Source organism: Leptopilina heterotoma, unplaced genomic scaffold, assembly GCF_015476425.1.
Source record: "Leptopilina heterotoma isolate Lh14 unplaced genomic scaffold, ASM1547642v1 Lhet_136, whole genome shotgun sequence".
NCBI classification, from domain to species: domain Eukaryota; kingdom Metazoa; phylum Arthropoda; class Insecta; order Hymenoptera; family Figitidae; genus Leptopilina; species Leptopilina heterotoma.
In genome coordinates this window covers 476,331-498,381 of record NW_025110857.1, presented here as the reverse complement: position 1 = coordinate 498,381, position 22,051 = coordinate 476,331, and the positions used below count along the sequence as shown (strand labels likewise).

General features: G+C 19.8%; 2 protein-coding genes and 1 long non-coding RNA gene across 9 annotated transcripts in view; 2 read left to right on the top strand and 1 right to left on the bottom strand.

Annotated features, from left to right (window-relative positions):
* The window catches only part of LOC122497771, a 43,336-nt gene extending 27,099 nt beyond the window's left edge, over positions 1–16,237 (top strand). Inside the window, exon 3 of the long non-coding RNA XR_006301173.1 lies at positions 16,107–16,237. This is a non-coding gene — a long non-coding RNA (uncharacterized LOC122497771). The remainder of the gene's footprint in view (positions 1–16,106) is intronic.
* LOC122497769 overlaps positions 1–20,082 on the bottom strand; it is a 35,558-nt gene extending 15,476 nt beyond the window's left edge. Inside the window, exons 1-2 of one of the 4 annotated variants that reach the window (XM_043605050.1) lie at positions 19,985–20,082; positions 2,302–2,419 (exon numbers count right to left, since the gene is read on the bottom strand). In XM_043605050.1, the coding sequence (XP_043460985.1) occupies positions 2,302–2,412 (111 nt within the window). In that variant the 5' untranslated portion in view covers positions 2,413–2,419; positions 19,985–20,082. Of the gene's footprint in view, positions 1–2,301; positions 2,420–15,941; positions 16,110–16,153; positions 16,292–19,984 lie in introns of those variants that run through there. The other 3 variants (XM_043605049.1, XM_043605047.1, XM_043605048.1) reach the window with 3 other exon arrangements.
* LOC122497770 (transmembrane protein 230) lies at positions 19,423–21,952 on the top strand. 4 transcript variants are annotated; one of them, XM_043605051.1, is made up of 5 exons: positions 19,423–19,664; positions 19,804–19,941; positions 20,939–21,051; positions 21,472–21,594; positions 21,748–21,952. In XM_043605051.1, the coding sequence occupies exons 2-5, from the start codon at positions 19,917–19,919 to the stop codon at positions 21,883–21,885; spliced, it is 399 nt and encodes a 132-aa protein (XP_043460986.1). In that variant the 5' UTR covers positions 19,423–19,664; positions 19,804–19,916; the 3' UTR covers positions 21,886–21,952. The 4 variants fall into 4 exon arrangements, with proteins under 4 accessions (XP_043460986.1, XP_043460988.1, XP_043460987.1 ...); XM_043605053.1 differs by lacking the exon at positions 19,804–19,941 and having other exon boundaries at positions 19,426–19,664; XM_043605052.1 differs by lacking the exons at positions 19,423–19,664; positions 19,804–19,941 and adding an exon at positions 20,243–20,496.
* The last annotated feature ends 99 nt before the right edge of the window (positions 21,953–22,051 follow it).

The following is a 22,051-nucleotide window of genomic DNA, read 5'->3' as shown; positions in this document are numbered from 1 at the left end:
CAAAAAAAAATAATTTGTCAATTATTTTCCACTTTTGATAAATAAAAAAAATTGTCATTTTTGAAAAACAGTATTAGAAAACTATCAAAAAAGTCAATGAATAAAAAAATTTGTAAATCGAGTTTTTAATTTTGATAAACAAGAAATTTTTTTCTTATTTATGAAAATCAAAATAGGGAGATTTTAATGTGAAAAAAAGTAGAAATAAAATTTCCTTATAAAAAATTATTTTGTTAATTATTTTCCACTTTTGACAATTATTTTAAGGCGAAAAAAAGTAGAAATAAAATTCTTACGAAAGAATAATTTATTTTTCCTATTTTCTCTTAAAACAAAAAGAAAATATAAAAATAAAATTCCCTTACAAAAAAATAACTTGTTTATTACTTTCCATTTTCGCTAATTCATTCTAATACGAAAAAAAGTAGAAATAAAATTTCCTTATCAACTTCCATTTGTTTAAAAATTTTATTTTAAAACAAAAAAAACTTTCGAAATAAAATTACCTTACAAAAAATATAATTTTTTTATTATTTTCCATTTTTTTAATTTTCATTCTCCAGCGAAAGAATGGAAATAAAATTTCTTTACAAAAAATAATTTTCCTATTATTTTCTATTAATTTGTTACCATTTTTCCTATTTTATTTTGAAACCAAGAAAAAATATTTAAAATTAAAATTTCTTTACAAAAAAAATTACTTTTGCAAATTCTATTAATTTTTTTCCATTTTTTCTATTTTATTTTGAAACAAAGAAAAAAAATTTTAATTTCTTTGCAAAAAACTTACTTTTGCAAATTCTATTAATTTTTTTTCTATTTTTCCGATTTTAGTTTGAAACCAAAAAATAAAATTCCCTTACTTTACAATTAATAAATATATAAAAAAAAATTATTAATACCAAAAGTGAGAATTGTAAAAGAAGGAAATTAGTTCATTAAACTTGCGTCATTCTTCGACTATATAATCGTGAATAGAAAATACGAAAAAAAGAAAGGAATAGATTACCGAATTCAATATCCTTTAAAGGCCTTGTAAAATATTCTATCGACTTTCTTTAATATCAATTTATATTGAATTCTTTCTTTCTAGTCAAACAAGAAAAAAAAGAAAGAAAAAGAAAAGAAGAATATTTTATACAAATTTTTGCAATTCTGATTTAACCGCTAAAATTTATATTTCAAATTTATTATAATATTAGCCCAGAAAAAATTTCAGCAATTCATTTCTCATCAATCTTCTTCTATATATTTTTATTTTTTTGCTAAAACCAAGATTTTAAATAATTTATTTTTTTAAACAATAATTTAGTTTTTAATTTCGACAAAAGAGTTCATTTATTTCATAAATAATCAATTTAATAAAAATTATTACTATTACTATTGTTATTACTATTTTTATTATTATTTTTGGTATTATTATTAATATTATTATTAATTATTACTATTATTATTGTTACCATTATTTGTAATTACCTATTACTATTTTTATTACTGTTTTTATTATTACTATTATTTATTATTATTAATTTTTTTAATGTTAATTATAATTGTTATTATTTTTTTCCTAAATGATTAAAAAATACGATTTTTTTAACTCAAATTACCAAATTACTTTATTGTTTACTAAAACTGAAAACTACAATAAATTAAATATTTATTAATATAATTTTATCAATTCTGTATTATGCATTAGAATAACTGATAAGGGGAACTTTAACGGCGGTAATTTTATGTTTCGAGTACTTTTAAACAAAGTAGAAAAAAATTCATGAAAAATCGAATAAATTTCATAAAAAATAAAAAATTCACAAGTTTTGAACGTTCAAATGAACAGAATATTTTTTATTAAGAATATTTTCATAAATTTCTGATTGCAATAAAAATTTCAGAATTAAATTTTACATTTAGAAACTATTTAATTAATTAATTTTTTTCATAACATTGGCGTAAAATTATTGTAATAAAAATTTAATTTGAAGAAGTTTAATTCAGAAGTTTTAAACGTTCAAAACTTCTAAATAAAAAAAAAATTAATAAAAGAAAAGAAACAAACAAAAAAAGAAAGAAAATAAAATAAAGAAATAATGTAGGAAGGAAGAAAAATTGAAGGAAAAAAAAGAAAAATTATAGAAGGGAAAGAAAAGAAAAACAAATTAAAAGAAGAAAAATTAAAAATAAGAAGAAACAATAAGAAAGAAAAAAATTAAAAGAAGAAAAATTAAAAGTAAGACACAAATAGTACCAAAAAAAGGAAAAAATATTTTTAAAAATCCAAAATTAAATATAAATTCCAAATACCTTCAAAGCTTCCGGTAAATACTGCTTCAGAAAATCCAAAAGTTGTGGTAACTCTTCTGCAGTCAATAGACGAAATTTTCGACCTCGTTCGACCGCTTCGGGACACTCCATTCTGCAACTAATTAAGTAGCGCAATTACTTCAATTATTTATATTTTTTTTCTTTTTAAAAAATAATTTCAAATTTTCCTTATACTAGAAAAAAAAAATACAAAGCAAAAATACTTATTAACAACAACAACAAAACACACAGAAAATTTGTTTTCAAACAATATTTTTCATTTCGCAAAAAAAAAAAAATTTCTCAAAAAAAAAGAATGCCGAACACGAATTTTCTTTCGCACGTTTGCTTGTGCTCGGGACGAGAACGAGAAATGCACTGAAGGTCTGTAAAGTGCAATTAGGCATACAATATATGTATTAGAACAGGTAAGAATTAAAGAAGATAAATAGCGTGAGAGCAAAAAGAAAGCGCCGAGAATATATATAAGAAGTACCGCCCCAGGTTCAGGCCCAACGATGCAAATTTTTATGATCATTCTCTCTCTCTCTCTCTCTCTCGAGGCGATATTGACGCCTTTGCCAGTGTGTAACTCTTTAAAACCAAAGTGACAAAGAAAATTATAAATGAACAGGTATTTTCAAGGCCATATGATAAAAGGGGGGAAAAAGAAAGTAAAACCCCCCTCATATATACATAGAATGAGAAAATGTAGATGGAATTTATCTATAAGAGAAAAATCGTCTACCAAAAAAAAAGGAAAAAAGAAAAAAATCGAGAGTAAACCAGAGATAATTTTTTTCTACGCAAGGCAAAATAATTACGAAAGTGCAGCTTCTCGAGTGGAGAAATAATTTTTTCTTTCTTGGGAGAAAAAATTAGCCTTAAGTGAATTGAACCAAAAATAAAATTAACCCTTAAAAATAATTAAACAAAATGAAATAAACAACGAAAAACTTAAACCAAAAGAATTCAACTTGGAAAAAATTAAACTAAAAGAATTAAATTGCGAAAAAATTAAACTAAAAGAATTAAACTAGGAAAAAATTTTACTCAAAGAATTAAACTACGAAAAAATTAAACCATAAAAATTAAACTACTCTCCAAAATTGAATTATAGTACCTAAAACTGTTTATTAATTTTAATAAAAAATTTAATTAAACTAATAAAACTTTTTAGTTAGCTAAAAAAACTAAAAATTAATTGCAAAAAAAATTAAACTAAAAATTGTTAAACTAAAATATAATTAATAATGACGTTTGTAAATAAATAATTCCAAAAAAATTAACTTACTTTGTCTGTCTAAATTGAATGAATAAATAAAAAATGAAACTAGAAAAGTTAAGTTAAAAAATTAAACTACGAGAAAATTAAACTTAAAAAACAATCAAAGAAAATTAATCGACTTTACACGTATAAATTAAACAAATAAATAATTAAAAAAACTTGCACCAGAAAAAATTTTATGTAAAAAAATCAAACTAAAAAAAATTTAACTTTAGAAAATTAAACCAGAGAAAATTGACCTAAAAAATTTACACTAATAAAATCAAACTGAAAAAGAAACTTTATAACTTTAAATAAGAAAAAATTGAGTTAAAAAAATTGAACTAGAAAAAATTAAGCCCGTCTAAATTAAATAAATAATTAAAGTAATTAACAAAAAATTAAAAAAGACAAAATGTAATGAAAAGAAAAATGTAAATGAAAAATTAAATAAATTAAACTAGAAAAAAATTGACCTAAAAAAATTAAACTAAAATTAAACTGAAAAAAACGAAATTTAATTTTAAGTAATGAAAAAATTAAGTTAAAAAATTGAACTAGAAAAAATTAAACTCTATAATTAAATTGTAAAAAATTAAACTTAAATAACATTTCATAATCTAAACAAATTAACCATTTTTGCCGTCTAAATCAAATAAATTTTTTAAATAATTAATTAGGTCAATAAATAAATATAATTAATAAAAAATTAAACTACTTCGCCCGTATAATTAAATAAATAAATAAATAATGAATTCTGAATTAATACAAATTTGAACCAGAAAAAATTGAATGTAAAAAAATTATACTAAAAAAATTAAACTAAACAAATTAAAATAGAAAAAAATTTGACCTTAAAAAAAAATTAAACAAAATAATAACGCAGAAAAAAATTAAACTTTAATAAAATTACAAATTCTTGGAAAGAAAAAATTTTATTTAAAAAAATTGACAATATTATTGAATTCATTCGAAGAATTTTATTATTTATGAAAATAATTTGATTCTTGCGACGAATTTTATTAAAATTTTTTAATTCTTTTTAAGAATTTCTTTGAATTTTGTTAAAATAACGGAGTTTATTTAATAATTTTAATTGAAACTTTTCAAAGTAATTGAATTTTATAAACAATTTCATTCGAGTTTTTAAAATAATCATGTTCCTTAAGAAATAAAATAAAACATTCGATTATTGAATTTTATTAGAATTTCTAGAAAATAATTAAATTTTTCTTAGAATTTTATTACAATTTTCTAAAAATAATTGAATTTTTGCAAAGATTTTACTATTAAAAATAATAATTGAAACAATTCGAAGGATTTATTATAATTTTAGAAAATAATTCAATTTTTTTGTAAAATTTTATTAAAATTGTGCAGAAAATAATTGAATTTTTGCAAAAATTTTTAGCATTTATAAAAATAATTGAATTGTTTCGAAGGATTTATTAAAATTTTAGAAAATAATTCAATTCTTTCATGAAATTTTATTAAAATTGTGTTGAAAATAATTGAATTTTTGCAAAAAAATTTAGTACTTTTAAAAATAATTGAATTTTTTTGAAGGATTTATTAAAATTTTGGAAAATAATTCAATTCTTTCGTGAAATTTTATTAAAATTGTGTTGAAAATAATTGAATTTTTGCAAAAAATTTTAGTATTTATAAAAATAATTGAATTTCTCCGAAGAATGTTATTATTTATGAAAATAATTCAATTCTTGAGAAGAATTATATTAAAACTTTTTATAAAATATAACCGTTTAAATTAAATAAATAAGAAAATAAACAACTTAATAAATAAAAACCTAAACTGAAAAAATTAAAAAAAATATATTAAGATATTAAACTGAAATAAACTTAGTGACATTTGTATATAAATAAATATAAAAATTAACTTTTTCCCCCTAAATTAATAAAAAATTAAACTAAAAATTTATATATTTATTTATATTTAAACAAGAAAAAAATTACAAACAAAGCCAGAAAAAGTTTAATTTGCAAACATCATATAATTAAGTAATAAATTTTATATATAAATTAATAAAAATTAAACTTGAAAAATGTTTCGAAAAATTCGAAAAAAAATCGACAACAAACAATTGAACCGAAAGAGAATAAAAGAAAAGACAATGAACGAAAAAAGTTAAACTAAAAAAATTGACCAAAAAAAACCAAATTAAACGACAATGAAATTCAACCGAGAAATTAAATTGAAAGAAAAAACTAAATTGACAAAAATAAATCATCTCTTCTCATATAGTATCTATATATTATTAATTCTTGAAAAAGAAGAATAAGCAAAAGATGAGAGAGAAAAAATTGCTCAAAGAGCAGGCTTTTTATTGATTATCATATATGAGGTCGATTGATTGACCAAATAAAAGATTCAATGAAAATCTCCTCAAGTATTCAAGATATAAGAGTGGAAAGGCAAGATAATTTCATCTTAATATTATCGATCCCAAAAACACGTGTCCAATTTTTATGATATATTGTTTGGAAGCTCGAAAAAAAAACAGAGAGGGAAAAAGGAGAGAAAAAAAAAGTGAACGAAAAGAGAGAAATGAAAAGGGCTTTGCGAGAGAACAGCCGGAACACTCCCTACAAAGTCTGTCTGACACCCTTATGCGCCATCAAGGAGGGTTGAATGCTTCTACTGTTTACCACTGCAACGAATAATAACTGGCCCTACCTTTCATTGCTCCACTTTCAACTTATTTAAATAAAAAAAAAAAAGATCAAATTATTCTTTTTTTAGTACATTATTAAAAGGATTTTTTTTTCTATTTTTAATTGAGGTTTCTAAATCCAAACTAGTAGAAAAATCTTCCACTAATTTAGCTAAAAAATTTTTACATTTTAATTAAACATTTTTACTACAATTTTTTGGAATTATTTTCTACCAAAGTTTCAGTAAAAAAATTTAGTTAGAATTTTTAGTATCAATTGAGTAAAAAATTTATTATATACTTAGTATTATTTTAGTAGAAAATAGTAGACAGTATTTTTAGTAAAATGTTAGTAAAAAATTTAGATAGTATTATTAGTATTATTTTAGTAAAAAATTTAGTTTGTATTTTTAGTAAATTATTACAGTAAAAAACTTAATATTTTTAGTATTATTTCAGTAAAAAAACATAATATTTTTAGTATCATTTTAATAAAAAATGTAAATAGCATTTTTAGTATTATTAGAGTAAAAAATGTAGATAGTATTTTTTGTATCAAATTCGTAAAAAATTTTGTTAGTATTTTTAGTATTATTTCAGTAAAAAAATTAATATTTTTAGTATCATTTTAGTAAACAATGTAGATAGTATTTTTAGTATCATTTTAGTAAAAAATTTAGATAGTATTTTTGTATCAACTTCGTAAAACATTTTGTTAGTATTTTTAGTAGGTATAATTTTAGTAAAACATGTAGATAGTATTTTTAGTATTATTTTAGTAAAAAATTTAGTTCGTATTTTTAGTAAATTATTACAGTAAAAAACTTAATATTTTTATTATTATTTTAGTAAAAAACATAATATTTTTGGTATTATTTTAATAAAAAATGTAAATATCATTTTTAGTAATATTAGAGTAAAAAATTTAGATAGTATTTTTTGTATCAATTTCGTAAAAAATTTGTTTAGTATTTTTAGTATCGTTTCAGTAAAAATTCAGATAGTATTTTTTGTCTCAATTACGTAAATAATTTAGATGGTATTTTTAGTAAAATATTACAGTTAAAAAACTTAATATTTTTAGTATCATTTAAGTAAAAAATTGAGATAGTATTTTTAGTATTATTTTAGAAAAAAATTTAATTAGTATTTTTAGTATCATTTTAGAAAGAAACTTAATACTTTTAGTATCATTTTTGTAAAAAATGTAAATAGTGTTTTTAGTAGGTAATTAGGTATTATTTTTGTAAAAAATTTTGTTAATATTTCTAGTGTTATTTTAGTATAAAGGTAGTTAAGAATAAATTTAAGGCACTTTTTTAAATATAAAACATAAAAAAAAATTGTTTTATGTTTTTTATTTTTTCAACAAAAATATTTTTCGACGCTAAACGTTGACGCTAACTTCAGGGAGCTAATTTTCCTAAAGTTTTGAACGAATTCAAATAAAGGGATTATTTTTCTGTGCTCGTAATATTTTTAAACAAATTACTAAACGATAATGAAAAATATTGTATAACTGAAAATTTATTTAATCAACAATTAATTTTTTAATTATAACAAACAAATTTTTTTGTAAATAAAATACAAATTAAAGAAGCATAAAAAATTAGTGAAATACTACTTGACAAATAGTGAAACCTAATTAATTAATTTTTTGTTATTTTATTTTATTTACTATTTTATTTATTTAGTTATTTATTTCTCGATTATTGATATTCGTTTCCATCACGAAAAAAATTAATTTTCAACGAAAGAACTCAGTAAATTTCCATTTTGCAAATTATGAGTCAAAAATTCAGTTCAAATAAAATTTAATTAATAATTAATACCTAATAAATAATCTAATTAAAATTAAGAGTTTTAATTAAATTTAAACAATTTTGTAATACTTTTTAATACAAAAAATTTAATAAAATATTTATTTATTAACCATAAATTATTAAAATTATTAACTATAAATAATAATTCAATTATTAATCGTTTAATTAAAGTTATTAGGTATATTAGGTTTTATTTAGTTTACTAAATAAGTAAATTAAATTATAACTAAATAATAATAATAAGTAAATTTTCGATTTTTGCTTTCAGGTGAATTTTCATTTCATTTTCGCAAAATTCACTTTGTTTCCTTAAGATAAACAGACAATTTTCAAAATTCGTGTGTGTAATTAAAAAACAATTTAGTTTCATATAATAGATTTAAACACTTCCCGGAGATAATTTACATAGACAGTGCCAATGAATTCAAAATTAGTTCTCAAAGTAACTTACGGGATGTTAAGTTTGTCTTTTATTAGATATGCATTTTGTTAAAGGGTTCATTTAAAATTGAAAATTTAAGAAAAATATTTTTAAAAATTAACATTAAAAGAAAAAAATTGAACTAGACAAAAAGTATTTAACTAAAAAAAATGTTGAAACTGTAAAAAAAAGCGTAAAAAAATTTAACTTAAAAAAAAACGATTCTAGAAAAATGTTAAACTAAAATATATAAACTACAAAAAAATTAGTGTAGATAAATTTAACTAAAAATTGAAAGAATGAAACTGAAATAACGAAACTAAAAAAAAATTAAACTAAGAAACATTAGGCTACAAAAATTAAATAAAATATAGAAAATATAGTTTTTTATTTTCTATATAAAAACAAAAATATATTTTGTATTTTTGATAAGGGGGAGTTAAACGAACCCTTATAATGCTGCAATACATAAACTTATTTAAATATTTTGTTTTATTTTGCTATAGACATTGAATATGGGTCACTTTGGTCTACGTAATCTGCAGATGGCAGACTGTCTAAGGTTTCTAATGTTATCGAGAACGAAAACAAAAGATTGTACATTTTAATATTTAAAAGATAAAAGATTTTCTTTGTACAATTGAAAAAGAAAAAAATTTTTTCAAAAATTTACCCCCTAAAAATAATTATAATTTGTCCAAAATAATTTTTTTTATTATGCGTGTTATTGCACAACAAGAAAAGAGAATAAAATGAAAATTATTCGAAGAGTAACGATCAAATTTTTAAATAATAATAATAAATCTTTTCCTGGAAAATAATTCGACAAAAAGAAATTAAATTCGACAAAAAAAAAGAAAGTTTTAAAAGAAAAATAATAATAAAACAAAAAAATAGTAATTTAAAAAATACTAACTAATAATAATATCATAATAACAATAATTAATATTTTCATTTTATTTTTGAAAAAATCTTTGTAATGTAAATGTAATTTCTAATGTAAAATTACTTAACAAATAATAATTAATATTTAATACTGAATAATAATAATAGTAATAATCATAATAATTATAATAATAACAACAATAATAATAATTTTACCAAAAAAAGTTGATAATAATCAAAAATAAATATGTTACTCTTGTGCTATACATTTGTCTTTTATTTTACAAAAATAGTTTTTATTTTTAGTCTAATTATTTTGCACAAGTATCCTTTTATTATTGATATTATTCTACATTGTTTAATAAACATAAAAATAAAATGTATTTATATTTTGACTGACCTTCTATTCATCGTTAACATTTTTTTAACAGCATTTCTTCGATTAAAATAATATATAAAACTCAATTTTATCAAATTGTCATATTACAAAATTTCTATTCTTTATCATTTAAATTTACTCTTTTGGCAAATTTTTCTATTTCAACAAATAAATGAAATAAATATTAATTGCATTAAATAAAATCGTATAAATTAGGATAGACTTTTTTTTGTACTTTTATAAAAAAATTTGCAAATAAAATAAATAAAAAATGCCTGCTTGGAATTTTTGTTCACAATTTTTTTTTTTTTTAAGAGAAGCACACCAGTTAATTCTTTACAATTTCGAAAATAATACTATACGAATGAGAACGATGAACGAAAAGATATATTAGAAACAAAAAATAAAAAACCCCTCCAAAATTTAAAAAAAAAATCGTGAATATTAATTCACGATTTTTTTTTTAGAATATGAACAAATTTTGCATTCTTCGATAATTATTATTATATATTTAAAGAATCATTGTAATATTTCATTAATAATATATACTGTTTAAAATTACAGAAGAAAAAAAAATACTCTCAGAAATAACTTGGTGCTTCTCTAAATATTCCTAGACAGAAAGAAGAGGTGAAAATTAATTATTTTAATATCAGATTTGATCGTTTATAGTTTCTATGTATCGAAAATTATTCAAATTAGCATAATCTCTCTTTCAAGTTATTCAAATGATTACGAATTTTGATTGAATATATAGTTATAGATGATTTTAGTGTTTAAAAAAAAAAAAAAAAAAACTTGTTATGATAATCGTGCGCAGAATATTAAAGAAAATGTTGAACCTATAATCTATTTTTCTGTCATTTTATTATTTCATCAATTTCTTTTTTATGCTTTTGTAATTTAGCAATTTACAGTTTTTTTATTTCTTTTTTATACTTTTTTAATTTGAGAACAATTTTTACAAATTTCAAATTTTTTTCTTATACTTCCTCCATTTTTGCGAAAAAAACAAGTATAAAAGTTATAGCATAAAGTATAAAAAAAGAAAAAAAGAAAATTTTTAAATTTCTTTCTTATACTTTCTTTATTTTTGCGCAAAAAAAAAAACGTTTCCGAAGTAGAAAAAAATCAAAAAACTATTAAATTTTATGATTCATGATTTATGAACGTTTCAATGAACAAAAATTTTTCTATTTCACTTTCAAATTAAATTTTTATTTTATACAATAATTTTGAGTCACAAACAAAAAAATTAACTGTATATAAATTTTCTAAATGTAAAATTCAAGTCTGTAATTTTATTGCAATTAGTAATTTAGGAAAATATTTTTAATAGAAAATATTTCGTTCATTTAAAGACGTTAAAAATTTGCAGATCATTAAATTTCAAATTAGTTTTTTCTTCAAAAAATTTATTTTTAAAGTAATTTTCTCCTATGTCTCCGTCTACTTGAAAAAAGCAAAAAATAAAAAATAATTAAAAATAAATCTCCACTATCTACATATTGTCAGATAATGTATTTTTAAAAAAATTTTCTAATACATATACTTATTCATTTTATTATAGACTATTTTCTTTTTTAAAAAATATGTCACTATAATTTTCTACACAATTATCAATAAATTAGAAAATTTAAAAAACTGATAATAAATTATTATTTGCTATTTGTTGCAATCTTTTATTTTCATTTATTTTATTTTTTATTTATTTATCCAAATTAACCATATTTAGTATTACAAAATAATAATTCTTATTATATTATTATTATTATTATTATTATTATTATTATTATTATTATTATTATTATTATTATTATTATTATTATTATTCCTGTTTTTTGTTATTATTTATCTATTATTAAAAATTCAGTTCAAAAAAATAAATAAGACATTAAAAAATGCATGTGTTAATATATGCTAACGAATTTTTATAATAACGGGAAATTACAATGATTTTTAAAAGTTTGACAAGTCACGGATCTCACGTGAGTTGATAGGATTTTACAAGTCATGTAATTGTTAACGAAATAATATAATTTCTTGCATTCACGAAACGTGTAATTTCAGTATTAAAAAAAATTTATTCTTCCGAAAGAAAAATGAATTGTATATTTAATTTAATCAACCGAAAAGTATATATATTTGCGAATAAATATTTATTATAATTTCTATTTATTAAATAATAAAAATAAAAAAAAAGTTAAATAATTTTCAGTAAGTAATTTGTTGAATATTCAACAAAATATTAAAATCTGTAAAAGATATTGTGAATAAATATTATTTTATTTATTTATTTATAAAATGAATAAATTAAAATAGTAGAAAAAAATTTACGTTCATAGGCGTAAGGCATGAACTGTGTATATAGTAAATAAATAAATGAATAAATAAATAAATAAATAGTAAAAATAGAATTTTCGAATTGTAAAAATGCATTTTTTATATTATAATTAATTATTATAATTTATTGTATTTAATTTATTATTTATTTATTAAGTGGTATTTTTTGAGGACCTTAACTTTTATTATTTACTATTTCATCATTTATTTATTTATTTAAAGATACATATATACGGACAAGGCCTTTGAAAAGCAGAAAACAAATTTATTTTTCTTATTTCCCATTAAAGTTGAATCACAATTTATTATAAATTTCCATTATTATTTCGAACAGTTAAAATAACATTTTTTTTAATAATAAAACTAGAATTTTCAACTTGTAAAACTACATTCTGTTTTTAAACATATTTTTTCAAAAAAAACTATATAATTTGGTTTCTCTTTTAACTTTAGAAATAAGAAAAAAAAATTTTTTTTCCCAGAAAACGAGAATACTCGTCAAATTAACTAGAAAGTAAACAAGTGACAAACATCCTAAAATGAGGGAAAATCACAGTCTTAAATTTCAACCCCGGCAATCTAAACTAACAAGAACAAAATAGAAACCAACGAGGAAAAAACACTGGTAGTAAATGTCTTCTGAAAACGCAAAGTAAAAGTTTTTTCTCTTGAAAAAAAAGAAAATTCAAATAATATTCAACTTTTTTTTTCTTGAATAATTCCAAAAAGATTGAAAAATTGAATTTCCACTTTTTGATTCACGTAGTTCCAAACCTTGCATTTTTAATACTCAAATCGTAATAATATTTTTAAAAAAAACACTATTTTAGTAAATTAGTAAATTAGTTGTGAATATAAATAAATTATAAAAGAAACAAAATAAATAAATAAATTAATGAATAGATAAATAAATAAATAAATTAATTAATTAATTAACAAATTATTAAATAGATAGATAAATAAATAAATAAATAAATAAATGAATAAACAAACAAGTAAATGGACGAATAAATAAATAAACAAACGAAAAAGTGAACGAATAAATAAACAAAAAAATAAGTTAATAAAGGAATAAATAAATCAATAATAATTAATTTATTAAATAATTAACTAATTACAATAATTGTAGAGGAGAGAATAAGTATCAATCTTTCCAAGTCAATTGCAAAAATTAATAATTATCATTATTATTAGTTAATTATTATTGTCATTATTTATCATTATTAATTAGTTAATTAATTTATAATACAAAATTTAATCTCCATTTATTTATGTTAATTTATACTAAAAATTAATTCTACCTTAATTGCAAGGAAAACTGTTAGTAATTCTTTAAAAATTAAAAACAATAATAATTATTGTAATTATTAAATTGTAAATTGTAAATTTTGGCGAAATTTAAAAAAAATCAAGTATTGTAATTAATTTATTTAGCAAAGAAACAATATAAATGAAAAAATTATAAAAATTAAAGTATCTATGTTAATAATTATTCGAATAATGTTAATAGATACATATAATTATAATAAATATGCACTCTGAGTACAAAGTAGTGTACAAATTAAACCTAATTTTATTTTGTAATTAAATGTCTGCTATGAATTCGTAACAATTCTAATTTTTTTCTTTATTTACATTTTACTTTCTTCATTTGGATTTTATTTTTGTTGTATTTGTCAAAAATATGGAATAATTAGTTTTTTTTTATTAATTATTAATAATTATTATTCGAATATCAAATAATAAGAAAATTCCACTCTACTATCAATTATTAATAATGTGACTAATTATGATTAATAATTAATAGAACAGAAAAAATAAAATATAGTAGAAAATAATAATTATGGTCTGTACAAATTGTTATAAAAAAATGAAAACTTTTTATATTTTATCTTTTTATATTCTATGTTCTTTATTTACACATTATTATTTTCATTCATTCAATTTATTTTTTATTCAAATTGCAATTATTTTCAGCAAAAATAAATTAAATTTTGTTTGTCGAAATAAAATACATAAATTTATTTTAAATGCAACAAAACATTTTCAAAAATTACTTTCCAAAAAATAAAAATAATAAAATAAAATAATCATAATTTAACTATTTTTATGAATTTTGAAATTTAATTGTAAATTTATTACTATTAAAAATTAATTAAAATCAACTAAATTAAATTAAACCAATTTTAAATTAATTCAAATTAATTTATTTAAGAATCAAAAGTAATGAAAATTAATTACAATAAATTAAACCAATTTTTTAATTAATTTAAATTAATTTTCATTAGGTACTTTTGATTTTTAAATAAATTAATTTCATTTTATTTTTCAAAAATTATCTTTCCTATAAAATTTTACACGTTCAAATGAACGAAATTTTTTTTCTAGTAAATGTTTTCAAAAATTACTTTCCAAAAAATAAAAATAATTAAAATTTAATATTTATTTAATTAAAAATTAAATTTTTTTATGTATACAAAATAGTTTTTTAGTAAAAAAAAAAACCAAATTAAAAGAAGTAAAAAAATATTTGTCAATTGAACGTGATAAACTTTAGGAACATCGAAACTAAAGTTAAAAGCATTTTTAAAATTAATTTTCAATAATTAATAGTGTAGAATAGAATTTGTTATTATTTGAAGTTACTACTTTTATTTATATTTTCTTTATTTATGTTTTATTTTCTTTACTTAGATTCTCTTTTCTTTATTTATATTTTATTTTCTTTACTTCGATTTTATTTTCTTTATTTATATTTTATTTATTTTTGTTTATATTTTATTTATTTCTATTTATTTTTATTTATATTTCCATTTATTTTCACTTATTTTCCATTTATATTTTCAACAAAAGTAAATTAATTCTCTCTCAAAATCTTCACTTAAATTTTTTTTCCCACTGATTTTCATAATTAAATAATATACCTTTATAACAAAAAGAAAAATAATGCTTCCTTTAATACCAAAACGTTTATAACGCACTCATTTTTTAATTATAAATCCCTATTGCACAAAAAATTGCAATTAAAAAGTCTTTCAAGTTTAATAACACATTTTTCTCTCACAAGATTCAATTTAAGAACAAAAAGAACTACAATTTTGCAAAAATAATAATTTTTAACCACAATTAGGAAAAATAATAAAAAGAAAAAAATTAAACCCTCAACTATAACAAAATGAGACACTGTAAATTCGACCTAGTTAAAAAGATAATTTCACTCCACTTGAAAGTTTAAACCAACCTTTTAAAAAAAAATTCTCCGTAAAACTAACGATTTTTGCCAAAACTGCAGTTTAAAAAAATATATATTTTTTTAAAAATGCAGTTTAAAAAAAAATATATATTTTTTTTAAACTGCAGTTTTAGCAAAAATAAAACGGTTTTTGTAAAAAAATTTTTCTCTGCTTTAACAGAAATTTGAAAACTCCGAAAATAGGGACAAAATATTTTTTTTTGTAAATTAAAACTCGAAGGCGGTGGAGAGAAAAAGAGAGAAAGAGAGAGAGGGGGGGAGGGGGATGAAAAAAAGGCGTTTTCACTCACATTCGTTGGTATGAAAAATAGTAAATCCTCTCTTCTTCTTAAAAAAAAACACTTGATTTCAATAGAGAAAAAAATCTCCTATTTTCAATAAAAAAAAAAAAATAATTTTCCATTTTGCAAAGAAATTTTGTTCATTAAATTTTTTCTTTTTCTTTTTATTTTCGAAAGTCCCGCGAATTATTTCGGTATTAACACTCACCGGTAAAATTTCATCCGGAAGAAGGTGGTTGAAGAGAGTGAGAGAGAATGAGAGAGAGAGAGAGAGTTTGTACGGTTTAATTTTCAAGAGTTTGTATTATTGATTTACCTGGACAGACCCGAAGACGATCTACGAAGCCTCTCGTCTAAGATTCGTGTTGATTTGTGAGTGGAGTCGATGGGGGGTTGAAATATTCTTTTGGTTTTTAAATTTTTTTCCTGTTTTTACTTTTTTTAATAAAAACGTGTGTGTTTATCTTTTCTTTTTTTTTAGTGAAAAACAACGGTCTCAAAACGGTGGTTGGTATTGCGAGGCCTTACCGTGGCGTAATCGAGAGCCGGCTGTCGCCAAGGGCTCTTTTCAACGGAGGCACCCGCCCTCGCCGCCCCCAGAACCCGCACTGCTGCCCCCGGAGAGCCTCCTTCGTCTACCCACCGAATTTACCAAAGGGGTTCCAGAGCGCAGAAGCATAGCGTACCACCGCCGCGTAGTTTTCTCCATTGGACTCTCAGAAAAACAACACATCTTTTTCTCTACAATTTTCCAGTAAATTCCTTCAAACCTACAAAAAAAGCTTAATTTGTCTTTTTTTCCTTATTTTTTTTTGTTTTTTTTTTAATTCCATTATGGAAAAAACTGTAATTAGTTGTAATTAAAGAATTCGAAAAAAAATTAATAAAAAAAAAATAATATTTAATTCGATTGAAAAAATTAATATTTACTTTAATTACAAAAAAAAAAATAATATTTATTTCAATTGGAAAAAATTAATGTTTCTTTCCATTGAAAAAATTAATATTTATTTTAATTTAATTTAATTCCGAAAAATTTAATATTTATTTCATTTGAAAAACTTGATATTTATTTTAATTACAAACAAATTAATATTTATTTAAAGTAAAGAACTTAATAATATTTATTTCAATTGAAAAAAATATTTACCTTAATTCAAAAAATTAATATTTACTTCAATTGAGAAAATTAATATTTATTTTAATTGAGAAAAAAAATGAAATTTAATTCCCAAAAAAAAAGTTGATAATAAATTACAAGGCCCATATTTTTTTTTTTTTTGAACGATGCACAGAATGCAAAAACCATTGTGGAGCGGATGAATAAATTTTTTTTTTTAATCCAACAGTCCAAAATTCCAGTGGATTAATTTTTATAAGTATATGAAATAATTTCAGTTCAACCACGTAATTTTTATTTAACGAAAATAAAAAAAATTCGGTCTATATGAAAATTTTATCTCTCAATGTGGTGAAATCCATCATCTTTATAAAAATTTGATCCACAGGAAATTCGAACTAATGGATTTCAAGAAATGTTCATGCGTTACAAAAAAAAAATTTTTTAATGGATGAATAGAATTTTTTTTTAATGATAAAAAAACGATTCGTAACATTTTAATTTACGAATTCATTATATTTATTTAATCATTAAATAAAAATTCTTTTAATTAAATAATTCTACTGTGGTGTTATTTTTAATTAATGGAAAAAAAATAATAATAATATGGTTATTACAGTGTTCGAAAGTAACGTGTTACTGACAAAAATTATCATAATTTAACTATTTTTATGAAATATGAAGTCTAATTTAATTAATTAAAATTAATTAAATTAAACCAATTTTTAAATTAATTCAAACTAATTTCGAAATCATCAGTTGAAATTAATATATTGAAAAATCAAAATTAATGAAAATTAATTACATTAAATTAATCCAATTTTTAATTAATTTAAATTAATTTTCATTGCTTTTGATTTTTAAATTTTAAATAAATTAATTTTCATTACTTTTGATTTTTAAATAAATTAATTTCAACTTATTTCGAAATTAATTTGAATTAATTATAAAAATTAGTTGAAATTAATTAATTAAAAAATCAAAATTAATGAAAATTAATTACATTAAATTAATCCAATTTTTAATTAATTCAAATTAATTTTCATTGCTTTTGATTTTTATATTTTAAATAAATTAATTTTCATTACTTTTGATTTTGAAATAAATTAATTTTAACTAATTTCGAAATTAATTTGAATTAATTATAAAAATTAGTTGAAATTAATTTTCATTAATTTTTAATTCTAATTACATAATTTTAAATAATTTTTAAATTAATTCAAATTAATCTTGAATTTTTATAAAATTAATTTCCTAATGAAATTTTTTAATTTTTAATAAAAATAATTTGAATTTTTTGAATTTAAAGTAAAATAATTTGAATTTTTTGAAATTAAATTAAAATAAATTAAATAATAAAATTTTGTATTACAAATGATTTTTAAGTTAATAAATTAAATAAATTTTTGTGTTCCACTAAAATTTTGAACGTTCAAAAGAAATCAAACATTTTTTTCTAAATATTTTCTAAACTTACTATGTAAATTGAAAAAAAAATAATGTAAATTCAACATTTATTTAGGAAAAAAATAAATTTTTTTAGTTTATTTTTACATAATTTATAATGTAAAATATTTTATATTTTTATAATGTTTTTTAAATTTTTAATTTAAATTATGAAATTTAATTATTATTTTAAAATACTAGGTAATTTTATTATATTATTTAATTAACTTAAATTATTATAATTTTATCAGCAGTTACAATAACGCATTTTATATAAAAAAAGTAACAAAACTTTTTGTTATAATTTTTATAAAAAAAAATGCGACGAACACTTTTTTTTAATATGTTAATATAAATGTCATGAAGTTAAACATAAATTAACATTGTCGATGATAATTTGTTTGAGCAAATGTAATTAATTAATTAAATAATTAAGTAATTAATTAATTAATATTGCTAACAAAAAAATGATTGTTAATGTAGGTGCATTTCAGAGTCACTCACAAGCAATTTCAAAATATTTCACTCCCACTAATTTCAATAATTAAAATTCGTAATTTTATAAAACGTCAATTAAAAAAAAATATATAATTTTAATGAAGAGATTTCAAGTAATGTTTTTTAATTTTGTCAATATTTTGTAAATTTCGTGTAAATTTTCTACCTAAATATTATTACAATTTTATTTTGTAACACATGGGAAAAAATTTGAGACTCAATTGAAAATAATTTAGTTAAATATTTAAAAATAATTTAATTAAATATTAAAAATAATTTAGTAAAATTAAAAATAATTTAATAAATTAAAAATAAATTAATAAATAACCTCTTGTAAACAAAACAGTAGTAAAAAGTAAATAATAATAATAGTAGTAAATAGTAAATAATAAAATAATTAATGGTAAAAAAATAGTAAATAGTACGAAATACTAAAAAAATAGGACCAAATACTAAATAATAAAGATTTTCCATTTTAGAAATTTAATATTTCAAATTAATTAGTTGAACAAGCAGTGAAACAATTAAATAAATTAGACCACAATAAACTAACCACGGCTTTTTGCAAACAATTGCACTTGATTAAATTTAATTTCAATTGTTTTACCAAAATTACTCTCCACACGTTACATATTTAACAACAATTCAAGTTTCCCGCATGTGTTACAAAAGTAAACGGAGTCGACGTGAGTTTTAACAATTAAACAGATTGCAGGGTTGCAGCAGCATCCAGTAACGAATCAATAAAACTGCGATAACCAAAGCGTTTCATACGTTTTGTTAAAAAAAAATTTTTTGTTGAATACCAAAACTCATCGAAAACAAGAAAAATAAACTACTGTCAAAAACAAATACCGAAAGAACAAGTTTTTACACCTAGAAAATTGAACAATTTTGCCATAAATTTATTACTCTCAACGATGTCAATAATATTGAATGCTGTATGGAGATAGAGATAAAAAAAACTAACAACAAGTAAGAATTCAATTTCCTGAAATTTCTCATATAATATTCTTTTTCCCCTGAAAACATAACCTCTTTTGCATGCATTAAAAGAAATTCGCGCATTAAAATCAGAGTTATGAAATGAAAAAGACTTTTTCTTCTTTTGTAGAATTAAAGAAAAAAAGAGCAATGAAATTGAAAATATGAAATAATGGTTAATGAAAGTTAATTGATCTGAATAAAATAGTTATTAAAAAACACAAGGAACACAAAAGTTATGACATGTGGAGAAGAATACTTAACGTAGGTGAGAATTGAAGCAAGTTTTTTTTAATGATTATTAAACGTACCAATCCCTTTATTAAGTTCCTCTTCTTTTGAAATTCTTTCTCTATTTATTATTATTTAAAAATACCGGTTATTTATCAGCTTGAGTATATTAAAATACAAACAAACAAAGAGAAGAATGAACCTGTATCTAGTTGTCGCATTTTTCACCAACGGCGCCACTAATCAGTCCGATAGTGTCTACATCTCTCGGTAGTTTCTAAAAACTCTAAGCAAATTTTTTTTTTGACATATTTAATTCACAACAATATTATTAATAGTACGATAGTACCGATACTAGTACCTGACAGCTAAACAAACTTTCACGTTTAATATTTAATAATAGTTATTAAATTTTTGTATAAAAACAAAAAGTATCTTATCAAGTGTGTAAATAAGTGTAATTAAATTAAAGATTTCATTCCTTAGAATTATAGTATTTTTGTAAATATTGAGGTTATTGTAAAAAGTGATTATTATTGTTTTTTCTATTATTGCTTAGAAAAATGATTTGTACTAAATTACATGACACTTGGTGAGAATAGAATTTAATTGAAATATTTTAATAATTCAACAAATTTGACGCTTCTAATTTATTATATATACAAATTATCGATTGTACTTTACTTGGAAAAAATCTTGTTTAAAAGTGTTACAGAAACTATAGAATAATATCGGTTTATTTTTCTAGGTTAAAATATTATGCTAATGAGTTCATAGTAATTTAGAATGCAAAAAACATTTTCAGATTTTTAAATCTATACTAATTTTGTATCCCTTTTTCAAAATAATTTTTTATTATTTAATTTTTTGTCAATATACATTTTTTCGCTTTTGTTCTTTAAAATAAAAATGTGTTATTTATTTCTTGTATTAATTTTATTCATTTTATTATATTTATATTTATTTATTGTATATTATTTTAAATAATTAGAATAAGTAAAATATTGTTTAATAATTTTTTCTTATTTTTGCAGACTTTCTGTACAGGTTTAGTATGTACAAAAGAAAAGTAACCAGTGAAAGACAATTCAACAACGTGGATTACACGCAGTTAACCGAAACCGATAATGGTTTCGTTGATTCTCAAGTATGTAATGAAAAAAAGAAGATAAGATTAGAGAAAAATATTTTAAATTGTAGAAAATAATTATGACTGAATAATATAATTTAATGATGAGGGAAATCCTTTTTTCTCCTCGTATTTTGCTAAATATAAATAAGATAAAAATCAGTAAACATGAGAAAACCTTTGCTTGGAAAAAAATGTTATCATTTTCTCTAAAATTCCGTAAAACAAAAATATTTCTAATTATTTTTTCTAAAATATTAAAATTCCTTAAAACAATTAAATTATTTTTACAAATTTTTAATAAAATTCTATTATTTTTATAAATAATATAATTCTTCATGGGAATTTAATTATTTTAAGACAATTTAAATAGAATTCCTCGAAAGAATTAATTTAATTAACTAATTATTATTCTAATAAAAAATGCAATTTTTTCAGTTTGTTCAACCTCCGGTTAAAATACCTTGGAAGGCGATAATTTTAGCAGCTATGCTTTTTATCGGAGGAACTGTTATGCTAGTCATGGGCAGTTTAATTGTCAGTGGTCATATAGATACTAAGGTAATTTTCGAAATTTAAAACAATTCTTGACTATTATTACTATTAAAATTATGAAAAAAAAACTATCTATTAATTTTTTTTCTCGAATTCTATTAAAATTGTAAAAAATATTTTTTTTTAAATAATAAAAGAAGGGAATATTTTCTGTTACAGTATTCGGACAGGATGTGGCCTTTAATAATCTTAGGGGCCTTAATGTTTATACCAGGTGCTTATCATGTGAGAGTAGCAATATTGGCTTATCGCAAAGTTCCAGGCTATTCATTCGACGATATTCCTGAATTTGAATAATTAAAATAGATAATATTTTCGTGTAAATACTGTTTCGAAAAAAATATATATAATATATTGACTGTCATTATTTTTCGAAAAAAAAGAACAAATCCTAAATAATAATGTCCGACACAGAAAATAAAACTGTAAATGTACTTATTTTTTATTATAAGCTCTTACTTTT

Excerpts from the sequence above, each read along its gene's own strand:
- LOC122497770 (XM_043605051.1), top strand. The coding sequence starts at position 19,917 with ATGTGGAGAAGAATACTTAACGTAG. Across the intron at positions 19,942-20,938 it reads GAGAAGAATACTTAACGTAG|ACTTTCTGTACAGGTTTAGT; the intron begins GTGAGAATTGAA and ends TTATTTTTGCAG. Across the intron at positions 21,595-21,747 it reads GTGGTCATATAGATACTAAG|TATTCGGACAGGATGTGGCC; the intron begins GTAATTTTCGAA and ends TTTCTGTTACAG.